This window comes from Macaca nemestrina, chromosome 5 (genome assembly GCF_043159975.1).
Source record: "Macaca nemestrina isolate mMacNem1 chromosome 5, mMacNem.hap1, whole genome shotgun sequence".
Taxonomy (NCBI): domain Eukaryota; kingdom Metazoa; phylum Chordata; class Mammalia; order Primates; family Cercopithecidae; genus Macaca; species Macaca nemestrina.
Window position 1 is genome coordinate 179,068,033 of NC_092129.1, and position 23,502 is coordinate 179,091,534.

The 23,502-nt window shown below is 48.7% G+C and overlaps 1 protein-coding gene across 2 annotated transcripts in view; it reads left to right on the top strand.

Annotated features, from left to right (window-relative positions):
- LOC105487361 (LYR motif containing 4) overlaps positions 1-20,235 on the top strand; it is a 149,887-nt gene extending 129,652 nt beyond the window's left edge. The window contains exons 3-4 of one of the 2 annotated variants that reach the window (XM_024794637.2): positions 18,653-18,903; positions 19,797-20,235. In XM_024794637.2, the coding sequence (XP_024650405.1) occupies positions 18,653-18,903; positions 19,797-19,833 (288 nt within the window). In that variant the 3' untranslated portion in view covers positions 19,834-20,235. The remainder of the gene's footprint in view (positions 1-18,652; positions 18,904-19,796) is intronic. The other variant, XM_011750812.2, reaches the window with a different exon arrangement.
- The last annotated feature ends 3,267 nt before the right edge of the window (positions 20,236-23,502 follow it).

Here is a 23,502-nt window from a genome sequence, read left to right on the forward strand (position 1 = left end):
GAGTACAATCATGAAAACTTGCTTTGGGTTAAACCAAGTAAAAATCTAGGATCTGCCGATATGTCTTGATCTGTCAACTGGGGATCCACGACTGCTTAAAGATAAAGGCGTGCGCCAGGGATAAAATAGAGAAGCCAAGGCGTACAATGATTGCCTCTCAATTATGAGTTGTATCCTGCTGCTGCTTTTCACAAAACATATTTTCCAAGTCTTTAAATATTCCTCTATAATGTCATTCTTAATAATTGCATAGTCAGGATATGGCATAGGAAAAAGCTATGGACAGCTCTGTGGCAGCTAATTTGAAAATCTAATAAAAAAGTAAATTAACCTGAGGAATAGAAAGCTTGAATAGACCAATTACCATAGAAGAGATTAAAATATCTACTGGTTTGAACCTTTTCAGACTTTCTTTTGGCCTAGCCCTTGATGAATTTTTGTGAATGGCTTACAGACAACGTTTTCTTTGTTGCTTTTGGAGGGAGCTTTCTTACAGGCACAGTTTTCTTTTTTCTCTTTTAAGAGATGAGGTGCCAAGTTGGCCTCAAACTCCTGGCCTCAAGTGATCCTCCTGCCTTTACCTCCCAAACTGCTGGGATTACAGGCGTGAGCCATTGCACCCGGCCAGACACCATTTTGTTTTTAATGTATTCTCTGAGATACATGTGTGCGTAGCGTATTTAGTTTGTCCATTGTATTATTCAAATTCTCTGTCATTACCTTTTTAAATGTACTGTTTCTATCCATCTTGGAAAGAGGAATGTCAACGTTCCCTACCATCATTTTGCCTTTGTCAGTTTCTCCTTTTATTTCTAATAATTTAGGTTTTATGTGCTTAGCTACAGTCTTATTTAGTGCATACACGTTTATGACGGCTGCATCCTTTCTGTAAATGTTGCTCATTATTTAGTTTGAAGGTTTTAGACTCAATTCTGCCTTGTCAAATGTTAATATAGAACTTTCCCCCACAAATGTATCCAGTATATCTTAACGCATCCCTTGATTTTCAGTCTTCCTTTACCACTTTTGTTTAAGGGGTTTTTGTCTTGTTTTGTTACCTATCCCAGTTAGTCCATTCACATTTCATGTTATGGCTGATGGAGTTGATTTTATTCTGTCTTATGCTATTACGTATTTTAGTTGATTCTCTCTTTTCCCTTCCTTATCTTTAATGGTTTTATCAGGTAACTATTCATTCCCTTTTTATCTCTCTTTTCTTTTGTCACTTTGGAAATTCCATTCTACTTTTCTGTGCCCTTAATGACTGTCTTCTGTAGCCCAATGCTTATAATTAGAAGCATATATTTTTTACTATTATGTGTAAGAGGAAACCAGTTGTTCCCACCAAGCCCTGTTTCCCTAGACATACATTTCATAAGTAAGTGTATTGCTTCCTAGTTGTTCCGAGTCTCTGAGTGCTCTTCCTGCGTACCGCTTGTCGTCCTCTCCTCCGCAGTTTGAGAAGCAGCCATTTCTTTCCGATTTGTTTCTCTCTGACTCCTGGGTTCCCTTAGACGTATTGGTATTTTTCTTTGTCACCTCACTGGGGCCCAGGTCTGCTTGTTAGAGTGCCCCCGGTGGCTGCAGTTCTCTAGGTGATAAAGGTGAAGGGCTCCCTACTCCGGAGGACCAGTGGGGCAGCAGCAGCGGCAGCTGGCAGTCTCCCTGTTCCCAGGTCCCCTGTGCAATCCCAGCCTGAGGAGCAGGGAGCAACAGCCTTGCTCTCTAGCCCCTCCTTGGCAGATAAAGCTCACTTGGGAGGCCAGTGTCAGCCGGATCCCCAGGGCCCCCATGTCTCCTCCAGCCCCACTAATCCCAGAATCCCAGCGTTGGCCTCCAGGCCCTGCGTGGTCCACCAGGAGGAAAGCTTTCCCGAATTCCCCCTGCAGCCCACTCCCAGGCCCAAGACCTCACTCACACCAGCGTCGCCCCCAGCCCTGAGGTGGCTACAGGGGAAGCATAGTCTATTCAGGGCTCCACAGTTCAGAATTCCTCTCTCTAGTACCTCTTAATAAAAAGATTTCAGGTTTAATTAGTTTTTGTAGTCAGAGCTGGGAACCTAATCCATATTTAGAACATAATCTGTAAGAAAAGCATATTCCAAGTACTTCACCAACTTTGAATGAAGACTTCCGCAGCACAGCTTCCTTCCCACCCTTCCACACCCCTGCTTCGCCTCGGCACGAATCTCTCTGACTTGGCCTGTTGGGCTGCTCTGCGCTCTCGCTTCTCCCTCCCTTCAGTGTGGCTGGTAGAGTAAGGATAGTCCTAGAGCTATATTTTCACATTTTCTACAGTAAGGTACATTAAAATTTTTTAAAATAATTGTTTTCAACAAAGCCATAAAGTAAGATATGGTAGGTTGAATAATGACCCCCAAAGGCGTCCACATCCTAATCCACGAGACCTGTGAATGTTACATTTTATGGCAAAAGGAGCCGTCCTAGAAACCACTGGAGGTTTCTGGGCCATGGGCTGATGTGATGAGCATGTGTCTGTAGAGGGATGACTTCAGTAGCCGTGCAGGTGCAGCAAGGTGGGGCACAGGCCCCTTCTCCTTACCATGGCTGCACCAGCCACATCAGCAAGGCCAGGAAGATGCCCACAGGTCTTGTATGAAAATGACCGGCTTCCCAGACTCTTAGGAATAGTTTCACTAGGAGATGAGGGAAGCTCTGCACTGCTAGGTGCTGGGGACATGAAATGGGCTCATCCCCTGAGTTCAGGGAGCTCACAGTCTCATGTCAGAGACAAACACCAAAACCACACAAAGTATATTGACAGCCCAGTGTGGCTGGTGCTGGGATGGTGACAGAGCACAGTTGTGAATAGCTGGAGCAGTTTTCCTAAGCATGGTCTGCAGTCTTGTCCCAGATCTACTAACTCATAATCTGTGGGGTGGCAGAGAGCCCTCCGGTAAATCCGACACCCACTGCGGTCTGAGCCCTGCTGGCCAGGGGAGCTGGGCAGGGAGGTGGGTCAGGGACACTTGCTGGTTGGAGCGCCAGCCCCTGTCAGGATGAAGTCCGCTGCCCACTGTTGATCCTACTTGCAATCATGGTGATTAAAGTTGAATCCCATCTCCCTGAATTGAGGTGATTATTGCTTGGAGGTTCACCCATGAGGGACAAATATTTCCGAAGTCACACTTTAGGCCAGTCAGAGGCAGAGGCAAAAGGGGGAAATGGAAAAGAGGAGAAAGAACAGAGAAGCAGAGAACACATGAACTCATTAAAGCATTGTGTCCGCTAGGAAAGAAGCCTTTTCTCTAAATTTTCTTAAAACTGGAAAGTAAGGCTGGATGCAGCGGCTCACGCCTGTAATCCCAGCACTTCGTGAGGCGGAGGTGGGAGGATCGCCTGAGACAGAGCAGCAGGGGCGGCTGCGGGAGAAAAGTGGGCATGTTCTGGTGTGGAGGCTGAGGCTTCTGGGCCGGTGTGGAGCCCGGCAAGTGGATTATTTTCCCTCTAGGTGTTTAACTGGAAGGTGTATCCAGTAAACTGGGCTTCAGGAACCACACTAGGGCTATGGAGCCACCAGCCAGTTCCCCATGCCCTAAGACAGTCCCAGGGACCCGAGAGGAGAGCTTGCTTGAGAGAGTGTGTGTGCCCGCCCTCTCCATGGCCCTGGGAGAGCAGAGGACTACCAAAGAGCCACCACAGTTGGAGGACTGGCACCAGAAAACAGGAGGCCCAGCTCCCCACCTCCCAGACCCCGGTGTCGTCTGAGGCTCCCATTCGCGTCATCTTCATCTCTTGCAGCACAGGCTGTTCTGTGCAGCTGTGCGCGCATCTCCCCTGCACAGTGCTGGAGAGAAACTGCACTGTGAGTTGCTTGATCGTGGCCTGTCACCACAGACCATGGTTTCCTTTCCAGGGACAGCCCAAACTCTTACTCCGAGGTCCTCACCCTCCAGGTGACGCTCAAAATACTGAACTGCTGTGGGCCATCAGCCTGGGCCCCTCAGAATGGAATCTGGTCACGCTAGAGCAGCATTTCAGGGACCCACCAGGCCAGACGGGGGTCAGGGCACCCCAGGGGAGGGAAAAGGGAGGAAGGCTGTTTATTAAGGAGGGGCCCTGGGAACAGCTGGAAGTTGTTCAGTTTCTGACCACAAGACCAGGACATGCTAGCTGAACATCAGTTTTGTCCTATACCCTGGCCAAGGGTCCCCTTCCCCCAGAAGTGCTTATACGTACACTCAGACATCTCCTAGGCCCTGCCATGTGGGGGTCCTGCAGAAGAGTCTAGGACCAGCGTCTTCGGGGGTGAGTCATGTTAACCAGGGCACTGCCTTTTCTCTGCTTACCGCCCCCTGCCCCACCACTGCTGACTTCCCATGTCCCACCCTCTGTTCTCTCTCTCACCTCCACTCTCGATGACCAGCTCTTCCTGAGGGCTTCTGGGAACAGAGCTGCTGCCTTCCCGTGGCTGGGGTTGGGATGAGGACATGTGTGCTGGGCGGGGGTCAAGTATTCTCAGAGCACTGGGCCCACCGCTCCAGCTGAGGCCCTGTCACGCCCTGTGGCTCAAGGCGATGTTTTCCCCTCTCACTGTGTTGGTGCTCCCTTCAGCCTGATTTCTGGGTTAGGGGGAGACAGAAGGGAGCCCAGGTAGTTGGGTATGTTGGTATACATATGACCCCGATATTGTTAACCCATGACATCATTCCTGGAAGGCTCCCAAACCCTGGGCCATTGAGAGGGTGTTGCTGGCCATGTGTTTTCAAGTCCGTGGATATCACGTAGCTGCTCCCTGTTGAAGGTGAGCATAGGAACATAGTGCAGCCATCGGGAAGAGACAGTTACGTGGAAAGATGCCTGGGATGCTGAGCGTGAAGGAGAGCACGTGCTAGGAAACCGTGCGGACAGGGATGTCGGCCTCATTGGTCTCTGTTGGTATTCACCACCATTTCTTGCATGAGCCAGATGCCAGCCCATCAGGGCAGAGGTAGGACAGCTGCCACCAGCCATGGCATGCAGTCAGGAACAGGTGGATGTGGGACTGTCCAAGAGAAACTTCTGGAAAGCACTGGGTTGGCAAGAGGAAGGAGCCCAGCAGGGAAGGGGCCCTCATTGTCTCTCCTCAAGGGATGTTCATTCCTGACTATTTGACGCCCAAAAGTGTCAAACTCCCCTGGACCGCTTATTTAAGGAGGCTGGTAATCAGCACATTTTACAAGCCTGAATTTAAAGAAAAAAAAAAAAAAGTGTGGCTCCTGGTTCCTATTCTGGAAGCCCTTTCCAGTCCTCAGTGTCACGTTTCTAGTGCGGGACCCTTAACTTGGGTTCTGCTGTGTTTGTTGCTCTGGAGATTGTGAAACTCTCAGAGTGGTGACTTCTCAATTAATGCTACCCCCCATCTGGAAGCCCACAAGGTCAGGAACTTCTAGAATCAAACGAATTAGTGTGGGTGGTTATTCTCTGTACTCTCCAACCAAGCAGGGTGTTGTCAGTCATCACCGGGCGAAGGCGACAGGCACAACCAAAGGGGCAGTCAATATTCCAGTCTCTGCATAGAAGTCATCTGGGCTGGGCGAGCAGACTCGGGATGCGCCTTTTTCCGCAGGTTTCTGCTGAGCTTCCCTGCTCAATTCTATTCTATTAAAGCAAATATCAAAACCAGAACTGGTTCAAGTTGACTTTTAAAAAAGGTGTCCCTGGAGGGGTAAAATAGAGGCAGACTGATAGCCCCCAGAAAGTTTGTCAAAGATATATATCCCCCAGAGCAGGTGGTAAACACACCATCAAGAACTTGCTCATTCCCCGGACACATCCCAGGAAGGATCAGCCTCACATTTGCATCACCTTGTAGTTAATTGTAGAGCAGCCAGGATTCTGGCCTTGCCGCTGTGGTTTTGGTGGCGTGAAGCAGAGTTCAGGGAAAGACATGCAGCTGAGCTTTGGTCTCTCCCCAGATGCGGGAGTGTGACCTCTGATAGGACATGACCTCTGGCAGTTTGCCTGGGCTCTGTTGTCGCCATCCCAGGGAAATGCCAGGTCTTCTTCTGACGTGATGTTTGGGCCCTGAGTTCTGCCCAGTTCCCAGAAGGGCCTGGTGACAGTTGCAGCGGTGCTGACATGTAACATGGTGTGCTGACTGTTTGGATGCTTTTGTCTCGGGGAGGCTCTGTTGTGCAATGCTGCAGTGCCAGCCCCAGGGGACTCCTGGCTAGTGGCTGGCACTGTTGATATCCACTGTCCCCATGTGGCCTTCTCTGCACTGACCATCAGGGGTCGGAGAGGGTGGATGTGTAAGTGTGATGGTAGACAGCTACCTGTCTCCTGTTTTATAACTGTCTCTCCACCCTGAGCAGTGGTCTAAGCAGCAGATAGAAATCACCCATAAAACCCAGCTCCCCTATAAAGTACAGGTGTATGTATAGAAGACAGGAAGATATTCCCTGCCTTCAGCTAGCAGCGTAGCAGGCGATAGCATCCTATAGGAACACCATAGGGTGCAAAGGCACTTCTGTCCCCTGATTTTGTAGTCCATGGCCCTGCCTTCTGGAAGAACTGTACCCAAAGTGCACCTGGTAGGAAAAGCGCTACCCTGGTTTTTTGTTTTTTGGAAAAGTATGCACTCCATTGCAGGGCAGGGGTGGAGGGGGAGGAAAGCCAGGCAATACTCAAAAAATAAGTGCTCAGCCTGAATCCCCGTAGATGAGCACTGCTTCTCATTCAGGGACGCTAGTCAGAAGCAAGGAAGCGATGACATGCGTGCCCCCACCCCCCAGTTACCTCCCTAAGGAGAAATTCCACAGGTGGGGCTGGACCACCCAGGTCCTACAGAGCAGACCCTGTGACTCCAGTGCACAGACCTCAATAGGAACCTCTGCCTTAACCCGTGTGTCCATTCAAAAAGGACTCATTCCTGCAGAGGGAACAGAAGGCTTGTGAGATGGGAACCTCTGCTAGCTGCCCACAACTTCGGACTCTTTGAGATCCATTAAAATAGTTTCATTCCCGGCCCGGCGCGGTGGCTCACACCTATAATCCTGCCACTTTAGGACGTCGAGGTGGGTGGATCAGGAGGTCAGGAGATCAAGACCAACCTGGCCAATATGGTGAAACCCTGTCTGTACGAAAAATACAAAAAAATTAGCCAGACATGGTGGCACACGCCTATAGTTCCAGCTACTAGAGAGGCTGAGGCAGAAGAATCGCTTGAACCCGGGAGGCAGAGGTTGCAGTGAACCGAGATCACGCCACTACACTCCAGCTTGGGTGACAGAGCAAGATATCATCTCAAAAAAATAAAATAAAATAAAACAAAATAAAATAGTTTCATTCCCTTTCCTGTGATGATGTGGAATGCCACGGAAAGAGACCGTCACATGGTGGGCCGGTTTTTTTTTTTTTTTTTTTTTTTTTTTTTTTTTTTGGAGAGTCTCATTCTGCCACCGAGGCTATAGTACGATAGCACAATCTTAGCTCGCTGCAACCTCCGCCTCCTGGGTTCAAGCGTTTCTCCTGCCTCAGCTTCCCGGTAGTTGGGATTACAGGCATATGACACCACACCCAGCTAACTTTTTTTTGTATTTTTAGTAGAGGTGGGGTCTTGTCACGTTGATCAGGCTGGTCTCGAACTCCTGGTCACAAGTGATCCACCCGTCTCAGTGGTGGGATCACAGGTGTGAGACGCCGCACCCGGCCTTTTTTAACTGAACATGAGACATTCAGAAAGACCACAAGCTGGGGCAGCATGCTGATAAAAGTGGATAAGAGTGAGGGCAACTGTGTGTTCATGATTGAGGCAGACACTTGAGAGTGGACAAGGCTCTATCTATAGTCACCCTGGGACAGTGGATGTGGACTGGACGTGTGGTCATGCTGACGAAGAGTGCACGCTCTTGCACCTTGTTTCTCTCTTGTCCCAGCAAGCAAAGATGAAACATATTAATTATTAACTGTGACACGGGATAGTGGGCAGGGATATGAATTTACTCATCACTCTGCCGGCAACAACACAGAGGAAATAAGAGGCCGACTCCCCACCACCTCCCCCCACGTTAAGATATCCCGGCCGGGCGCGGTGGCTCAAGCCTGTAATCCCAGCACTTTGGGAGGCCGAGATGGGTGGATCACGAGGTCAGGAGATTGAGACCATCCTGGCTAACCCAGTGAAACTCCGTCTCTACTAAAAAAAAAACACACACACACACAAAAAAATTAGCCGGGCGAGGTGGCGGGCGCCTGTAGTCCCAGCTACTCGGGAGACTGAGGCAGGAGAATGGCATGAACCCGGGAGGCAGAGCTTGCAGTGAGCCGAGATCCGGCCACTGCACTCCAGCCTGGGCGACACAGCGAGATTCCGTCTCAAAAAAAAAAAAAGAATATCCCATATCTGGAATTCAAGGCTTACAGGAAGGATGGAGATGGAGTGTGTACCGGGAGAGGGGAAGCAAAAAGATGCACTCCTGCTTCTTTGAAATGGCCTTCTTTCTCAGCTACCACACGTCATTGGAGATTGGGGTTTCAGTAAATCCAGTTTGGATGATCCCTTCAGGCACCTTTCTGTTGCATAAAATGGTGGCAGAATTAAACGTAGCAGTGTTATGCTATTATATGTAAACATTTTGAAGAACAAGCCTACTGGATTCTAAAAAGAAGAAAAGGTTATGTGGACTGAGGGCTGTTTTTAGAGGAACACCATGTGGTCGATATTCCTAAGTTTGGGTTTCACAATACTTCTTGTTGCCATACAGAAAAGACTGAAAAAATGTAGACATAAATTCATGCGTGCCTATTTCAGTGTGCTTTTTTAAAAAAAAAATGGGAAATATAAAAAACATGATAAAAAGCAGTCTATTTGACAAATAAGCTTTTATCACTGGTGACTTGACTGTGACAAGGCTGTGGCAGTGCCTCTCCATGCGGGGATCTCACCAGGGACGTTGCTGCAGGAATTGCAGGCAGCGTGAAAGGATGTCCAGCCTTGTCATAAGCCAGAGGAGGGGCACAGATGTCATGCTTACCTTCCCCAGTGCAGGTGAACAGGAGCAGGCAGCTTAGCATGTGCCATCTGAGACCATATGTTGAAATTCTGTCAAAAATGTGTTGGCCGGGCATGGTGGCTCATACCTGTAATTCTAGCACTTTAGGAGGCCAAGTCAGGCGGATCACCTGAAGTGGGAGTTTGAGACCAGCCTGGCCAACATGGTGAAAGCCCATCTCTACTAAAAATACAAAAGTTAACCAGGTGTGGTGGCACATGCCTGCAGTCCCAGCTATTCAAGAAGCTGAGGCATGAGAATCACTTAAACACAGGAGGAGGAGGTTGCAGCGAGCTGAGATCACACCACAGAACTCCAGCCTGGATGACAGAGTGAGACTCTGTCTCAAAATATATATGTGTATAGATATTGTTTTGGTGGCTCAAGGGGGGTTTTTGTGGTCTTGCAAAGCCCCCATGAAAGTGTAGCTATCTTAGGAAAGTGCAGTATCTTAAAAATATGTTTCTGAAACTGGGTGTATCAGAAGGCACTCAAAGGTAACAGGGTAAAAACAGTACATCCTCTTGGAGGGTCAAGGTTACTTGTCAACTGGGAGGGAAAAAAACTGTGAAGAGACCGGGTCTTGCTCTGTTGCTGAGACTAGAGTGCAGTATGTATTCACAGGCGAGGTCATAGAGCACTACAGCCTCGAACTCCTGGGCTCAAGCAATCTTCCCACCTTAGCCTCCTGAGTAGCTGAGACTACAGGTGTGCACCAGGGTGGGTTTCCCTACCACATCTGGCAGGGAAAACATTTTTATACGAAAATAAGCACAGATATGCTATAAAGCAGAGTACACCATTTACATGAAGATCAATATGAGACTTCCAAGAAATATTCTGGCTACCACAGCCCCTTTAAGCTAAGTCCCAAATCCCCAGGAGAGCCATTTTGGTTTTTGTTTGTTTGTTTTGAGACAGAGTCTCGCTCTGTCACCAGGCTGGAGTGCAGTGACGCAATCTCGGCTCACTGCAACCTCTGCCTCCCGGGTTCAAGTAATTCTCCTGCCTCAGCTTCCCGAGTAGCTGAGACTATAGGTGCACACCACCACACCCAGCTAATTTTTGTATTTTTAGTAGAGACGGGGTTTCACCATGTTTGCCAGGATGGTCTCGATCTCTCGACCTCGTGATCCACCCGGCTCGGCCTCCCAAAGTGGTGGGATTACAGGCGTGAGCCACCACACGGCCAGGAGTGTGGTTTTATGTGTTAACTACCTCTGCATAACAGGGTCTGGTTTGTAACTCTCTCGTGTGTGAATTTCTCTCTCCTTGGGCCAATGCCATTATGTTTTAATAATATCTCAAAAACGCTTTAAGATTTTCCTTTACAAAGGTTTTCTTATTCGTGACTTTTTATTCACAAAAACCTTAAAGTCATTTTGTCATGTATTTTTTAAAATCTTGTCAGATTTTGTATTATCATTGTATTAAATGTGAATTCATTTCCAAAAATTGGCATTTTTATGTGACTCAGTCTTTTCACGAATATGGGTATCTCTCACTAAAATTTTATATTTCTTAGCTTTTTAGTTTCTTTCTAAAGATCACACATGTCTTACTAAGTTTACATCTAGGAGTGTTTTTTGTCACTGTGACTGTTGTTACTGCCCTTTCCAGTATGTTTTCAGTGTGATTCACTGGGGTGCCAGCTTCTGACATGTGAAATGGAAGAGCATGCCTAGCAGAGCAAGTACACACCCTCCAAAAATAGAAATTAAAAGAAAACATGACAGAGTTTGCCTGTAAAAGCCTACAAATTGATGATAATACTGGTACTTTCCTCATAAAGTCATTGTGAGGCCAAAAGAAATACTTTCATTTAGTTATTAATAATTGATTAAGCACTTAGAGCAGTGCCTGGTACATAGTAAATGCTCATTAATCATCACTATTACTTTCATCATCATCATCATTATTTTGTACTAGTCATAGCATTATCATCATTAACTGAAAAAGTATCATCATCGTGACACCAGAGGCAAGATTTGGTACTATGCCCTGCGGCCCCCAATCTCTGAGGGGGAAGAGAGCAGAACAGTTTGCCCCTTGGCTTCACCAGCAAAGCCACACATCCATGTCTCTCCTGTAACTTCACAGGGCACAGCCACCTCCTTCTCATACCAGACTGCTCTGACCAACTGGCAGTGTCATGGGCCCTGTCTGGGCAGGAAGCCGATAAGAGAAGAGATGAGGAAAGAACAACTCAGCAGTCAGTCCTTGAGTCCAGCCTGGAAAGCTTACATTCACACCCAGGTGGTGAGCTCAGCTGTCATTGCCACCATATTCTGCAGTTGGGGGTTAATTATTACAGAATCAGGTGCTCTTATAGCTGAAGGGTGAGGGGCCTTGAGATCCTAAGATCAGGATCTGGGACCCCATGATATGCATTTTGTTTTTTTGGTTTTTTGGTTTTTTTTTTTGAGACAGAGTCTCGCTCTGTTACCCAGGCTGGAGTACAGTGGCGCGATCTTGGCTCACTGCAACCTCCGCCTCCCGGGTTCAAGCGATTCTCCTGCCTCAGCCTCCCGAGTAGCAAGGATTACAGGCGCCCACCACCACACCCGGCTAATTGTTGTATTTTTAGTAGAGACAGAGTTTCACCATGTTGGCCAGGCTGGTCTCAAACTCCTGACCTTGTGATCCGCCCACTAGGCCTCCCAAAGTGCTGGGATTACAGGCGTGAGCCACTGCGCCCCGCCCATGATATGCATCTTGACAGAAACAGGCCTTGCACAAATCTGTGCATGTAAGTAATGTTTAGCAGGCCCTTGCCAGGTGCCTAGCACTGTGCTTATTTGATTTTCCCAGTAGTGTTAGGACATTTCATGTATGTGGGCCCTGGGAAAGAACTGGGGGAAATGGTAGATTTTCTTCACATCTAGTGTTTCGTTTGATTCCCATAACAACTCTGAGAAATAGGCTGGAAGTGGCAGAGGCAGGAGTAGGATCCCAGCCCAGGGCTGCGTCCATTCCCCACCTTCCCCACCCACTCCCCTGGCGAGTGAGCCCAGTTCCTGGGACCCAGGTCCTGTAGACATGTGTTGCAGGGATGGCTGGGCATTGCTTCAGGAGAAAAACTAAGCAGTGAAGACCTGAAACATTGGACCCAATTGTATTTTCTTATATCTTGCTCCTTCCTCCCTTGCAGGTTATTTGTCTAATGAGTCTCAGAGCTCTTAAGTGTTTCTGGGCCATCTAGTCATCCCGGCTACTGGCAGTTGAGTAATCTGTGTACTTTTCCAATGAACTCTAATGCCAACCCCCGAAACTTAATAGAATAAAAGTGTGATCAGCTTTAATGACCAGTTTATGCACAGTACTGGTTTGATGTGGCTGTATAAGTCAATTTGGGATTCTAGAGGGACTGGAACTTGAAGCTGTTAATTGCACTACCTTACTTGCGTTGACCAGACCCTCTCACCTGCAGCTTGGAGCATCATTCTCTGCCATTAGCACCACAGCATCAATCCTGGCTAGCCTCCTGTGTGTGCTGACACATTTTACAGCCCAAATAAATGCAACAGAACTGCGACACGAACATTTATTGCCTCAACTCCTTAGCCCTCATTGAGATAACTTTTTAATATTCCCCCCCTGTGTGAACTGAGTATTTCCCCTACTTCTTCTGTAATGGCTCTAGGTAAATCCCATATAGCCCTGGATTCTAGCCTTAAACCCTCTGCTGGGCCAAATTTAAATCATTTCATTTCACTTAACGGTCAGTGAACATTCTTGTTGCACTAAATGGTCCTACTGCTGTTTTTATTCACTTGTCTTCATCAGTTCTGTATTTCCACTTGTGGCTCACCATCAGAGCACTCGGTAATCACTCAGCTATCTGGATTTTAGAGTCAGTGGGCACAGACCCTTAGAACCGTGGAGTACGGGACTGATATTTTTAGTTGTCAGGTACTTTCTGAGCACTTTGTATGTGTCTGGCACGGTCCTAAACTGCGCTTTGAAGGCACCTAAGTCAAGTAACATGATCCCTTCTCCCCGCTCCCCTCAGTCACCGATGCTTATGCTGGGGAACTGAGGCAGGCCCACTTACCATTACAGTATAGGGACCATGTGGGTGGCCCCAATATATGCAGTATATATGTCAGACAGACATGCATCTCTATATCCTCTTAATACCATTCACATTGTAAGACCTGATGTCATTAGTTTTTTCCCCCCCAAGGGCCATAAAATTGTCATACTGGAATGGGGTTTGTTTTTTGTTTTTTAATTTAATTAAAACTTCTGTCAAAGCAGACTATAAATTTGGTTTGTTTTGATTTCAAGTTTCCTGAAACTTGGCTCTTCAGATTGCCCCCCAGTTCTTCATTCTGTGGGTTTCCTTTGGGGTCTTTTCTATGGGGCCGTTCCCACCTCACAGCTACATGCCTTACAGGAGAGCACCCCTCCCCCAGAAGTTTCATCCTCTAGATTGGTGGACTTTGTGAATAAACATGATGGTAACAACTGTTATGGGGGCTTTTGTAAGAAACACAGCAGAGGGCTGCATTCTCCTGTTGGAGAATCCTGTGTTCTTGTTCTAGCCGGCACATAGAGAATACGGCCTTTCGCACGCAGAGCTCACGCACAGGGAGCTACATGGGGAGAAGCGTGTTTGTTCTGAGGCATGATAAGTGTGCCACCAAAGCCTTCAAAGGGACCACCAGAGGAAGTGTCGGCCAGACAAACAGACCTTCTGGAAAGTAGTTTTGCAAGATCCATCAGTAACCATAAAAATATTCATATCTGGCCGGGCGCGGTGGCTCACGCCTGTAATCCCAGCACTTTGGGAGGCCGAGGTGGGTGGATCACGAGGTCAGGAGGTCGAGACCACGGTGAAACCCCGTCTCTACTAAAAACACAAAAAAATTAACCCAGCGTGTTGGCGGGCGCCTGTAGTCCCAGCTACTCGGGAGGCTGAGGCAGGAGAATGGCGTGAACCCGGGAGGCGGAGCTTGCAGTGGGCCACTGCACTCTGGCCTGGGCGACAGAACAAGACTCCATCTCAAAAAAAAAAAAAATTCATATCTGTTTATCCAACAATTCTATTTCTAGAAACCTTTTATAAGGAAGTCAGATTTGATAAAAGGTTATATATGAATGATAATCCTGGCATTAAGTGAAAACAGTCTAAATGTTCATCATATGGGAGTGATTAAATAGATTATGATACATCTTTACAATGGAGTATTACACAGTTACTGAAAATATTCCTTCAAAGGACAGTTAATGACATAAGGATCATAATATGAAGTTAAGTTCAAAAGCAAGTTATGCTATGATCCCACATTTAAATATTCTGTATATTTTAAATCTACATGTGATTTAACAGACTACTCAAAAATACCAAACTACTAATAGCCACATATCCGAATGCAACTAAATATTTAGAGCAAGCTTGTCCAACCCACAGCCTGTGGGCCATGTGCAGCCCAGGATGGCCTTGAATGCAGCCCAACACAAATTTGTAAACTTAAAACATGAGATTTTTTTTGCGATTTCTTTTTTCTTTAGCTCATCAGCTTTTGTTAATGTTGTGGGTTTTATGTGTGGCCCAAGACAATTCTTCTTCTTCCAGTGTGGCCCGGGGAAGCAAAAAGATTGGACACCCCTGATTTAAAGAGAAAAAGAACAGAATCTTTATAATTTCCCATGTAGCTTTTTTAAACTTTGGAAACAGCTACCGTAGGTACCTGTTAATTGCACCTCCCCAGATGACAGGGACATTGTTTCCACTTGCCACAGGGCACAGATCACCCCCTTCTCTGCACCAGCCTTCGTTTCATTAGTCCTATGATCTCACATTAAAATTCTCATTGTGCATTCAAGTCAGTAAAGATTGGTTTAGCTGTATGTAGCAAGAAACCCAATTAACAGGAGCTTTTAAAAGATGGAGGTTTATTTTTCTCACACATAAAAGAAAGCTGGCAATAAGGTGTCCAGAGCTGGCATGGTGTCCCCATGGTCATCAAGTACTCAGACACCTCCTTTCTACCCCCCAGCCTTAGCGTGGAGCTCCCATATCAAACTTACCTTACGGTGCTAGATGTCTGCTGGTGTTCCAGCTATCAAGTTCATATTCCAGGCAGAACGGAGACACACTAGGGGGCAGGCAGGCAGTGGAGTGCCCCCAGTCTGAGGCGGCCCACTTTAAAGAACTTTCCTAGATGCTCCTGCCTTGATGACAGCTGACACCTCATTGGCCACGTCTAGCTGCACAGGAGTCTGGAGAGTGTAAACTTCTAGATGTGCACTGACCCTGTAAGGAAAAAGGAGAGATGGATGCTGGGCAGTCCACAGTTCTCTCATGTGGTTATCTCAAATTTTCATAACATAGGTTCATAATTATAGTGATGTGTAATTTGCGTTATGAAGAAATCATTGATTAGCCAGGCATGGTGGCACATGCATGTAATCCCAGCTACTCAGGAGGCTGAGGCAGGAGGATCACTGAAGCCCAGGAGTTCAAGACCAACCTGGGCAACATAGTGAGAACCTGTCTCTAAAAAAAAGAGAGAGAAAGAGAAAAGAAAGGAAGAAATGGTTGGGACCTGGTAGAGGAGCAGCATTTTGGAGAAAGCACTGGACAGAGATCAGAAGATCTGGGGTTCATGTCTTTGCTTCTATGTGGATTGATTCTTGTGGGCTTCATTCTTCACCAAAAGCTGAGGGCAGTGATTCTTACAGCCTCCACGTGCAGCAGTCTTGGACTTGCAAGGGTGGGTCCCCTTTCAGGGCAGCACCCATTCCTCTGGCTGCCCCTCTATAACTTCTGCCACTCCTTCCAAGCTGAGTCACCTCTCACCTGCACTCCTTTTCTTTTTTTTCTTTTGAGACGGAGTCTCACTCTGTCACCCAGGCCAGAGTGCAGTGACACGATCTCGGCTCACTGCAACCTCCGCCTCCCGGGTTCACGCCATTCTTCTGCCTCAGCCTCCTGAATAGCTGGGATTATAGGCGCCCGCAACCTCGCCCCATATATTTTTAGTAGAGACGGGGCTTTACCATGTTGGTCAGGCTGGTCTCGGACCTGTGACCCCGTGATCCACCCACCTCGACCTCCCAAAGTGCTGGGATTAAAGGTGTAAGCCACCGCGCCCAGCCTCACCTGCACTCTTACTGGTCCCTTAACCGGGTCCCCTGCCACAACTCTCCACCTCTTCCTTGCCTTGACCCTAGGACAAGGTGATCTTTTTAACCACAGGTCTGGATGCTCTGGTCCTCCATTTTTAACATTCTACCAGCTTTCCATTCCCTCCAAGTGGAGCATGGCATCTGTGTTCTGGCCCTACCACACTTTCCTTTTATTCTCTCTTCTCTGCCGTCTCCACCCCCATCCTCATCCTCACCCTTCCGTATCCACACTTAGTCTATTTCTGTCTCTGACAGTCTCCGCATCCAGTCGTGTCATGGGCTTCTCACCCCTGCCGCGGCTCCAGCCTCTGGGCCTCTGAGCTCCTCCTCCCCTGAGGCTGTCTCCTCTGAGAAGTCTTCTGTGAGTCCCTCAGGCTGAGTCACATCTTCTAGATCCCTCTAGTCCTGGGTGCCCTCCTGTGCTAGTACATTCCAGATGCTAGGTCGCTTATCTCAATTCTTGTCTGTTTTCCCTTCCTGGACTCAGAGATTTCTGCAGGCATTAATCACATCTGAAAGTCTCACCCGCACAAGGTGCCTGGAACAGGAGGTGCTCACGGCTTGTCTGCAGAATGACTCAGGGCTGGGGCTGCCCTTCCAGGGCTCCTCCGGGTTTTCTGGGTCTTTGAACACCTGTGCATTGTGTGCTGTGTATGCCTTTCACTTGTAGGAAAGGGCCCTGCCTGCCTGTCCATCTTCGCTGCAGAGCCACTTGCTCTGAGTGCACCGGGCTCAGATTCCTTCTCTCGCTCGCTCGTCACAGATCTGCTGAGCAGTGTTGTCTCCTAGGACTGTGTGGGGCCCAGGGACACAGAAAGCAGTGTTCACCAGTCCTGCCCTTGAGGGGCTCTCAGGGGGATGGAGAAGGGAAGACAGACGTGAACTAGAGCACGTGACCTCCTAGGGACCACACACACAGACCACACACATGGTCCAGGTGGCTGCAAAGAGGAGGGCGGGCTTCGCGAGCATGCCGCCCGGGCTGCAGGCGGTGAACGGGTGGACAGAGGTGTGCCCTCCCTTCAGGAGGGAGCGGGAAGCCAGTCACCCCTCCTGCTGCTGCAACATGTTTCTCCCCTCCATGTGTGCCACGACTCTCCCTTGGCCAGATTCCCACCAGCTGCCCTAGGGACTCCCATGCCATGTAGGCGCTGTACTGGTTGGGGACCTCACACATCTTTTTCTTGACACTGGCCAACTTTATTGAGGGCCCAAAGACTGCTGGAGCTGCAAAGGACCGTAAAGATCACCTAGAAGTTTCCAGACCTCATCCCACAGGTGAGGAACTGAGTCTAGAGGAAGTGGAGAGTCTCACATGGCAAGTGGCGGAGCCATCCCAGCTGCAGCCCAGCTGTCCTGTTCCCGCTGCCCCCCTCCCCCTCATCCCAGGGCCTTTCCAGGGTGCCGCCTTTCCTTCCAGAGTGCCAGAAGTAGAACATGTGGATTAACACTGGGCCATTCAGAGACCATGCGTCCCAGATGGATCCTGGAGCCATGGACAGTGCCTGTAATCACAGAAGCTGAGAGTCGGAAGGAATCCATCTGGTTCACCCCTGGTCTAGCATATACCTTCCTTCTCCATCCTCACTTTCTGCTCCTCACGGGGACAGAACTCACAGCTTCCCAAGCCAGCCCATTGCAGTTTTGAACGGGTTTCTTCTTATGCCATTCCATAACCCCTGCCTGCCACTAAAGCCTTGAGAAGATGATGGTAAACTCTGTCAAGTACTCATGGAATGTCCGATTGTGGATACTTCTAGGATGGTTCCTGGTGAATCCCCTGAGATCAATTAAATACAGAACAAGCTCCCAGGTAACTGAACCATCCAAGCTGTTATACAAAATTGTTTGTATTAGCCTCGTTTTAATTATCCAAAAAGTAATGGTTCCCTTTTTTTTAAGGATCATTGGTATTCTAGCCTTTCTGTTCTCAGTATCGTTTGCTAGTGGGTGCATCTATCTGTTGAGGTTAATATATGAAAACAAAGCCGTGTACTATTCAGGGTGGAGGACAACGCCAATCCTCCTCTTCTCTGTAGGAGGGTATAGATGGCTTCGGCTCACCCAGTAGCGCTTTCAGGTTGTCCAGCAGGGAAACTCAGAAAGTCCCTGCATTCATCATGACTGTACTGTAGCCCCCAAGAAACCCAGTGCGGCTCCTCACAGCCCTCAAGATGATTTCCGACCTTGCCACCTAAAGTGTGGCCCATGGACCAGCAGCATCAGCATTACCTGCAGGTTGTGAGAAATGCAGCACCCCAGACCCCCCACTCCCATCCACTTGTATCCAAAGTCTTCTCTATATTAGTGAGCGGAAGGGAGGACTGAGGACACAGTAGCCAAGCTCATCACTGTGACTTGTTAGGAGTTGTGCTGGAGCGCTCGTTCTCTACACCGCCTTCCCATAACTCCTACCTATCTCTTTTGGTTTTTAATTAGGACATTCACTTGCATTTAAAAATACTTGCAAGATCTCCCCCATCCCCCAAATCTCCACTGTCTACTTTTCTTTCTTCTTAGATGACCCGCTGCTCTTGCCTCTTCGCTTTCTCTTGCACCGCAACACTTAGCAGTTATTATCCGTGCCACGGACCTTCAGGATACCTCTGTGCAAGGGCAGACCGAAGACCGAGCAATGGCATGGAAAACAGGACACCTCAGATGGACCGCGGGGCTGTCCTTGGTGACAGAGTACTGCTCTTTAACACGTGCTGTAGTAATGACATGATCGCCTTCTGTCCGGGGCCTTCACTTCGAAACAGAGCACTAAGGTCGGGGAGGAAAACCATATGAGGATGTTGAGCCCTGGCTGCTCTGGGTGGTAGCTGTGGCCTTTAGGAGTTTACTATCGTTTGCTTAAACAGCAGTTACTCACCTCGAATTTCCCATAGATAGTGACCAACTGGTCTGAAATCCAGATAGAGCTGCTAATGGTCAGCCCTTTCTTCACCAGTTCCACTTATCCTTAAAAATGTATCACTCAGGAAATGCTTTTACAGAAAAATTGTGGCAAGACCCTTTGTTCCCGAGGAAAGACCTGCTCTAGCCCCAGATGATGACTCCAGCATCCACCTGGGACAGTGGAAACATTGGGCATAAAGACACTTAGTAAAAGGACACTTTAAAAAGAAGGAGGCAGGAAAGGTGGAAGGCAGGAGGTGCAGGCACTCAGACAGCTGCCCTCAACCCCACCCGGGATGGGCCATGGAATAGTGTTCGCATTACCCCGAATGCAGTGCTTTTTCTACCCCAGCATAGTCGGCACCCATTTCTGCATTGTTCTAAAACCCTTTCCCTATGCAAGAAGCAGTTCAAAGGGAAGGAAACCGTCTTAGGAAAGGAGGTACTGGGCACACATCTGACAGCTACGCCAGCAGCAGGCAGGCCTCACCCGGCTCAGCACAGCCCCCTATGCTGTTTCAGAGAAGGAATGGGTGTGTGGATCTCTGTAACTTCTCACGGTGAGGGAAGTGGGCGTTGGATGGTGCAAGGAGCTAGCCAAGCGGCTCTAATGACTGGCTTTGCCCCACAGTGCAGTTGCCAGAAGGGAGCAGCCGTGGGATGGCCAACATTTGTATTCGAAATGTTAGGAAATGTTCCTTCTGACCTTTCCCAGGGGCTAGAGGGCCACGGTTCCTGACCTGTGTCCTTTCTTTGCCTTCAGGTCCACATTGGCCAACTGTATTCAACTGACAAGCTGATCATTGAGAATCGAGACATGCCCAGGACCTAGCAAGCCGGGGACCAGCCACCAGCGGCGGCCAGGGACCACCTTCAGCATCCACTCTCTGTTTGAGATGGGGGCTCCCAAAACCAGCTTACAATAGCCTTTTGCGCTGCCTGCCCTGTGGGAGCTGATAAACCAAGTCACGTTTGCGTTCTGTTGCAGCCTTAGTGAAAAAGGATGGCTGTGTCTCCTTGGTTCACGTGTTAGAATGGAGAGCTGGAGTTTGTTCAGAATAGTGCTGTGTGTTACCACGTCTCCCCTCCACCCCACTCCTATCTTGTAGCTCATGGCCATTGTGTATAGCATTTCTACATGTTGTTTCTTGGTCCTTGACAATAAAAAGAATTATCTCCCTGAGCCTTTCACACCAGATAAACCCCTGCCGATTAATGCATTTTCATTTTCTACTGACAGAAGGCCTGGAGAGGGCTGTTGGGGGCCCTCAGGGGAGGGTTCGACCCGAGAAAAGAAGTGCCTTGGTGAAGGCAAGTCCAAGCCCCGCTTGAGACTGGGGGCAGTGTGGAGTAGGGCAGGGCTGCGAGGGTACACAGTGCACCCTGTAACTTATACCTGAACCCAGTACAACAAAGGTAACGGGTGTGTAGGTACATGCCCAGAGATGGAGCACTGCAGATCAGCAACCTTAGCCCCACCTGGGAGCTTGCTGGAAATGCAGGCTCCAGCCCCTCCCAACACCTGGTAAATGAGAGCCCCCAGCCTGATCCAAGCCCAGGACAACCACCATACCCTGAAGCCGGGAACGTGCTGCGCAGCACTGGTGCCCACATCTGGCTGGTGGACAGAAGCACCTGGAGAGTTGGAGCGCTTTTTTAAAAGACGTCTCAGCACTTCGCGCTCTGCAGATTCTGACTCAGTAAGTGAGAGGTGAGGCACATTTTCCTCTCTTTCTAAAGCTCTGCCAGTGTTTTTCATGTTTAACCAGTTGGGGACCCCTGCTCTTTAAGCATATTACAGGTAATAAAGATATTGTTTGTATGCTTTTATTCTTGGAAACAGATTCATTCCAAACATAGAAAGAACGTGTTAAATAACTTGCTTGTCATCTGGGGTGTTTACGAGGGACCAGACCCGTCAAAGTGGTTTCTTGTTTCCCTTTGCATACAGTGCTGAGTGGATTTGGTATCTGTGTGTTAAGGTTTGGAACAGGCTCATATAAATAGCACCGGTCCTGGAATAGCTGCAGTGCTGTCACCCCCTCATTTTAACTCTCACAGTCATGGGAGTGGGCACGCGCAGTCTGAGCCCACGTTCTTCTCACCCTCACGTGAGAACTCATGTCTTCTGCTGTCTTCCAGAGAGCATAGATTTGCTGCAGTGATGCATTCAAGTAGATGTAACATGTAGCCACTCTATTTGGCAGTACAACCTTTGATTTCCGGATAAAGTCTTTTTTTTATTATTATTGAGATGGAGTCTCGCTCTGTCACCCAGGCTGGAGTGCAGTGGTGCGACCTTGGCTCACTGTAACCTCTGCTTCCTGGGTTCAAGCCATTCTCCTGCCTCAGCCTCCTGAGTAGTTGAGATTACAGGGGCCTGCCACCACACCCAGCTAATTTTTTGTATTTTTAGTAGAGATAGGGTTTCACTATGTTGGCCAGGCTGGTCTTGAACTCCTGACCTCATGATCCCCTCAAAGTGCTGGGACTACAGACGTGAGCCACCGCGCCCTGCCAGTTTCAGGGTAAGTCTTGAGCATCTGTGAAAATAATGAAGCTCTTAGCAAGTCCCAGATCTCTTACCCTCTAACCAGTTCCTGCCTGGGAGCTGCAGTGTTAGAGCACATGCAAAGCCCTTAATGTGGGGAGAGCCCTTCGGTGGACAGTGAACGGAGGTGACGTGGCAAGAGTAATCACTCCCTTCAGCTGACTGTCGCGGGGCAGAGCCGCCCAGCCCAGCCCTGTGTGTGGCTCTGGCTCAGGTTTCCCACCCTGCATCAGTGGAGTTCGTGGTCACTCAGCAGTGAATGCCTCCAACCACGGTACTAACGACAGCACTGCCGATTTATACTTAATTTAAGCAACTGCTGCTTGGAACCGAAGTCCAGATTTGAACCTCCGTGCTAAAGGTATCAAATTGCTAGCAAGATAACAGCTCCATAGTAGACTTCTCCCACGCCCCCAGGTTTTAAGCAATGAGGCAGTCCACCCAAACTTAACGTGGGCTGCAGGCTGTAACAGCAGGTTGCTTTTGTGTTCATTAAACTGCATGAATGGGTTTGAACATGCCCAAAGCCTTGCTAATGCAAACTTAATTTTGTAAAATTAACTATGCAGTTGGAATTTGCAGAAAGATATAAATCCGAATTCTGTGGTAGGAAATGCCACAAACAGGCCTGGTCCTCCGCATCTCAGGTGTATATCTGGCAGGCAGAGCCTGGCACTGGGTACTCCCCAACTCAGATGACCCAGTATTGATGCTAGAGCTTTGAAGAAAGCGGCATTCCCATGGGGATGATCCCTGGTGTTTCTCTAGGGAATCTTTCCGCCTCCTTGACTATGCACCAACTGAGGGGACTGTGGGCAGCTCGAACGTCCATGGCCTGCCAGCCTCACAGAACTCTCTAGAACTTATGCCTGCTCTGAAGATAGGATCCAGGCTGGGGTCTGGAGATCACTTAGCAGCGCTAACATTTGGCAAATGAGAAATACTGTCATTAGTTAACTTCCCAGGCAAAAACTCATTGGCCGAGCAAGGCTATGTCCTAGACATTCAGAGATGGCTCTGGGCTGGGCTGGCTGGCATGACCTCATGGCTGGGAAGTCTTGCACAGCCAAGTACAGGGCTGTGTTGTTCTGATGGCTGTTGGGATCAGGATTTTGGAACTGAAAGAATTGGCTAGATTACTTTAGGTATACTCCGTCCTGCTACTAAGTAATTAGCTACTAACTCCCCTCATCCACAGCCTCACCCATTTCTCAAGCCCTGCCATACAACCCCCCGTCATCCAGGAGCAAAAGGGACAGGCAGAGGGTGAAGCCTACAAAGATGGCAAACACCAGAGCTCCCCTAGGCCAACGCTCAGATCTTCAGGTGTTAAAACGAAGAGCCTGAACATCTGCAGATCATGTACAGAGTCAGGGCCTTTTCTCTAAACCCCTTTCGGCCAGGCGCGGTGGCTCAAGCCTGTAATCCCAGCACTTTGGGAGGCCGAAGCGGGTGGATCACGAGGTCAGGAGATCGAGACCATCCTGGCTAACACGGTGAAACCCCGTCTCTACTAAAAAATACAAAAAAACTTGCTGGGCGAGGTGGCGGCGCCTGTAGTCCCAGCTACTCGGGAGGCTGAGGCAGGAGAATGGCGTGAACCCGGGAGGCGGAGCTTGCAGTGAGCCGAGATCGCGCCACTGCACTCCAGCCTGGGCGACGGCGCGAGACTCCGTCTCAAAAAAAAAAAAAAAAACTCTTTCACTCATTAATTTGTTTACTCAGTATTGACTAAGGCCACCGAGTGCCAGGTGCCAGGGAGCAACCAGTAAACAAGACAGACGTACCTTCACAGAGCCTGTGTCTAGCAGGGAAATCCAAGAAGAAAATGACAAGTCTTATGAATGTTACAAAGGGGGAAATAAGAGTGCTGCCAGAGCCGATGGGATGGGCCAGGGAAGGGCTCCCTGGCGAGGGG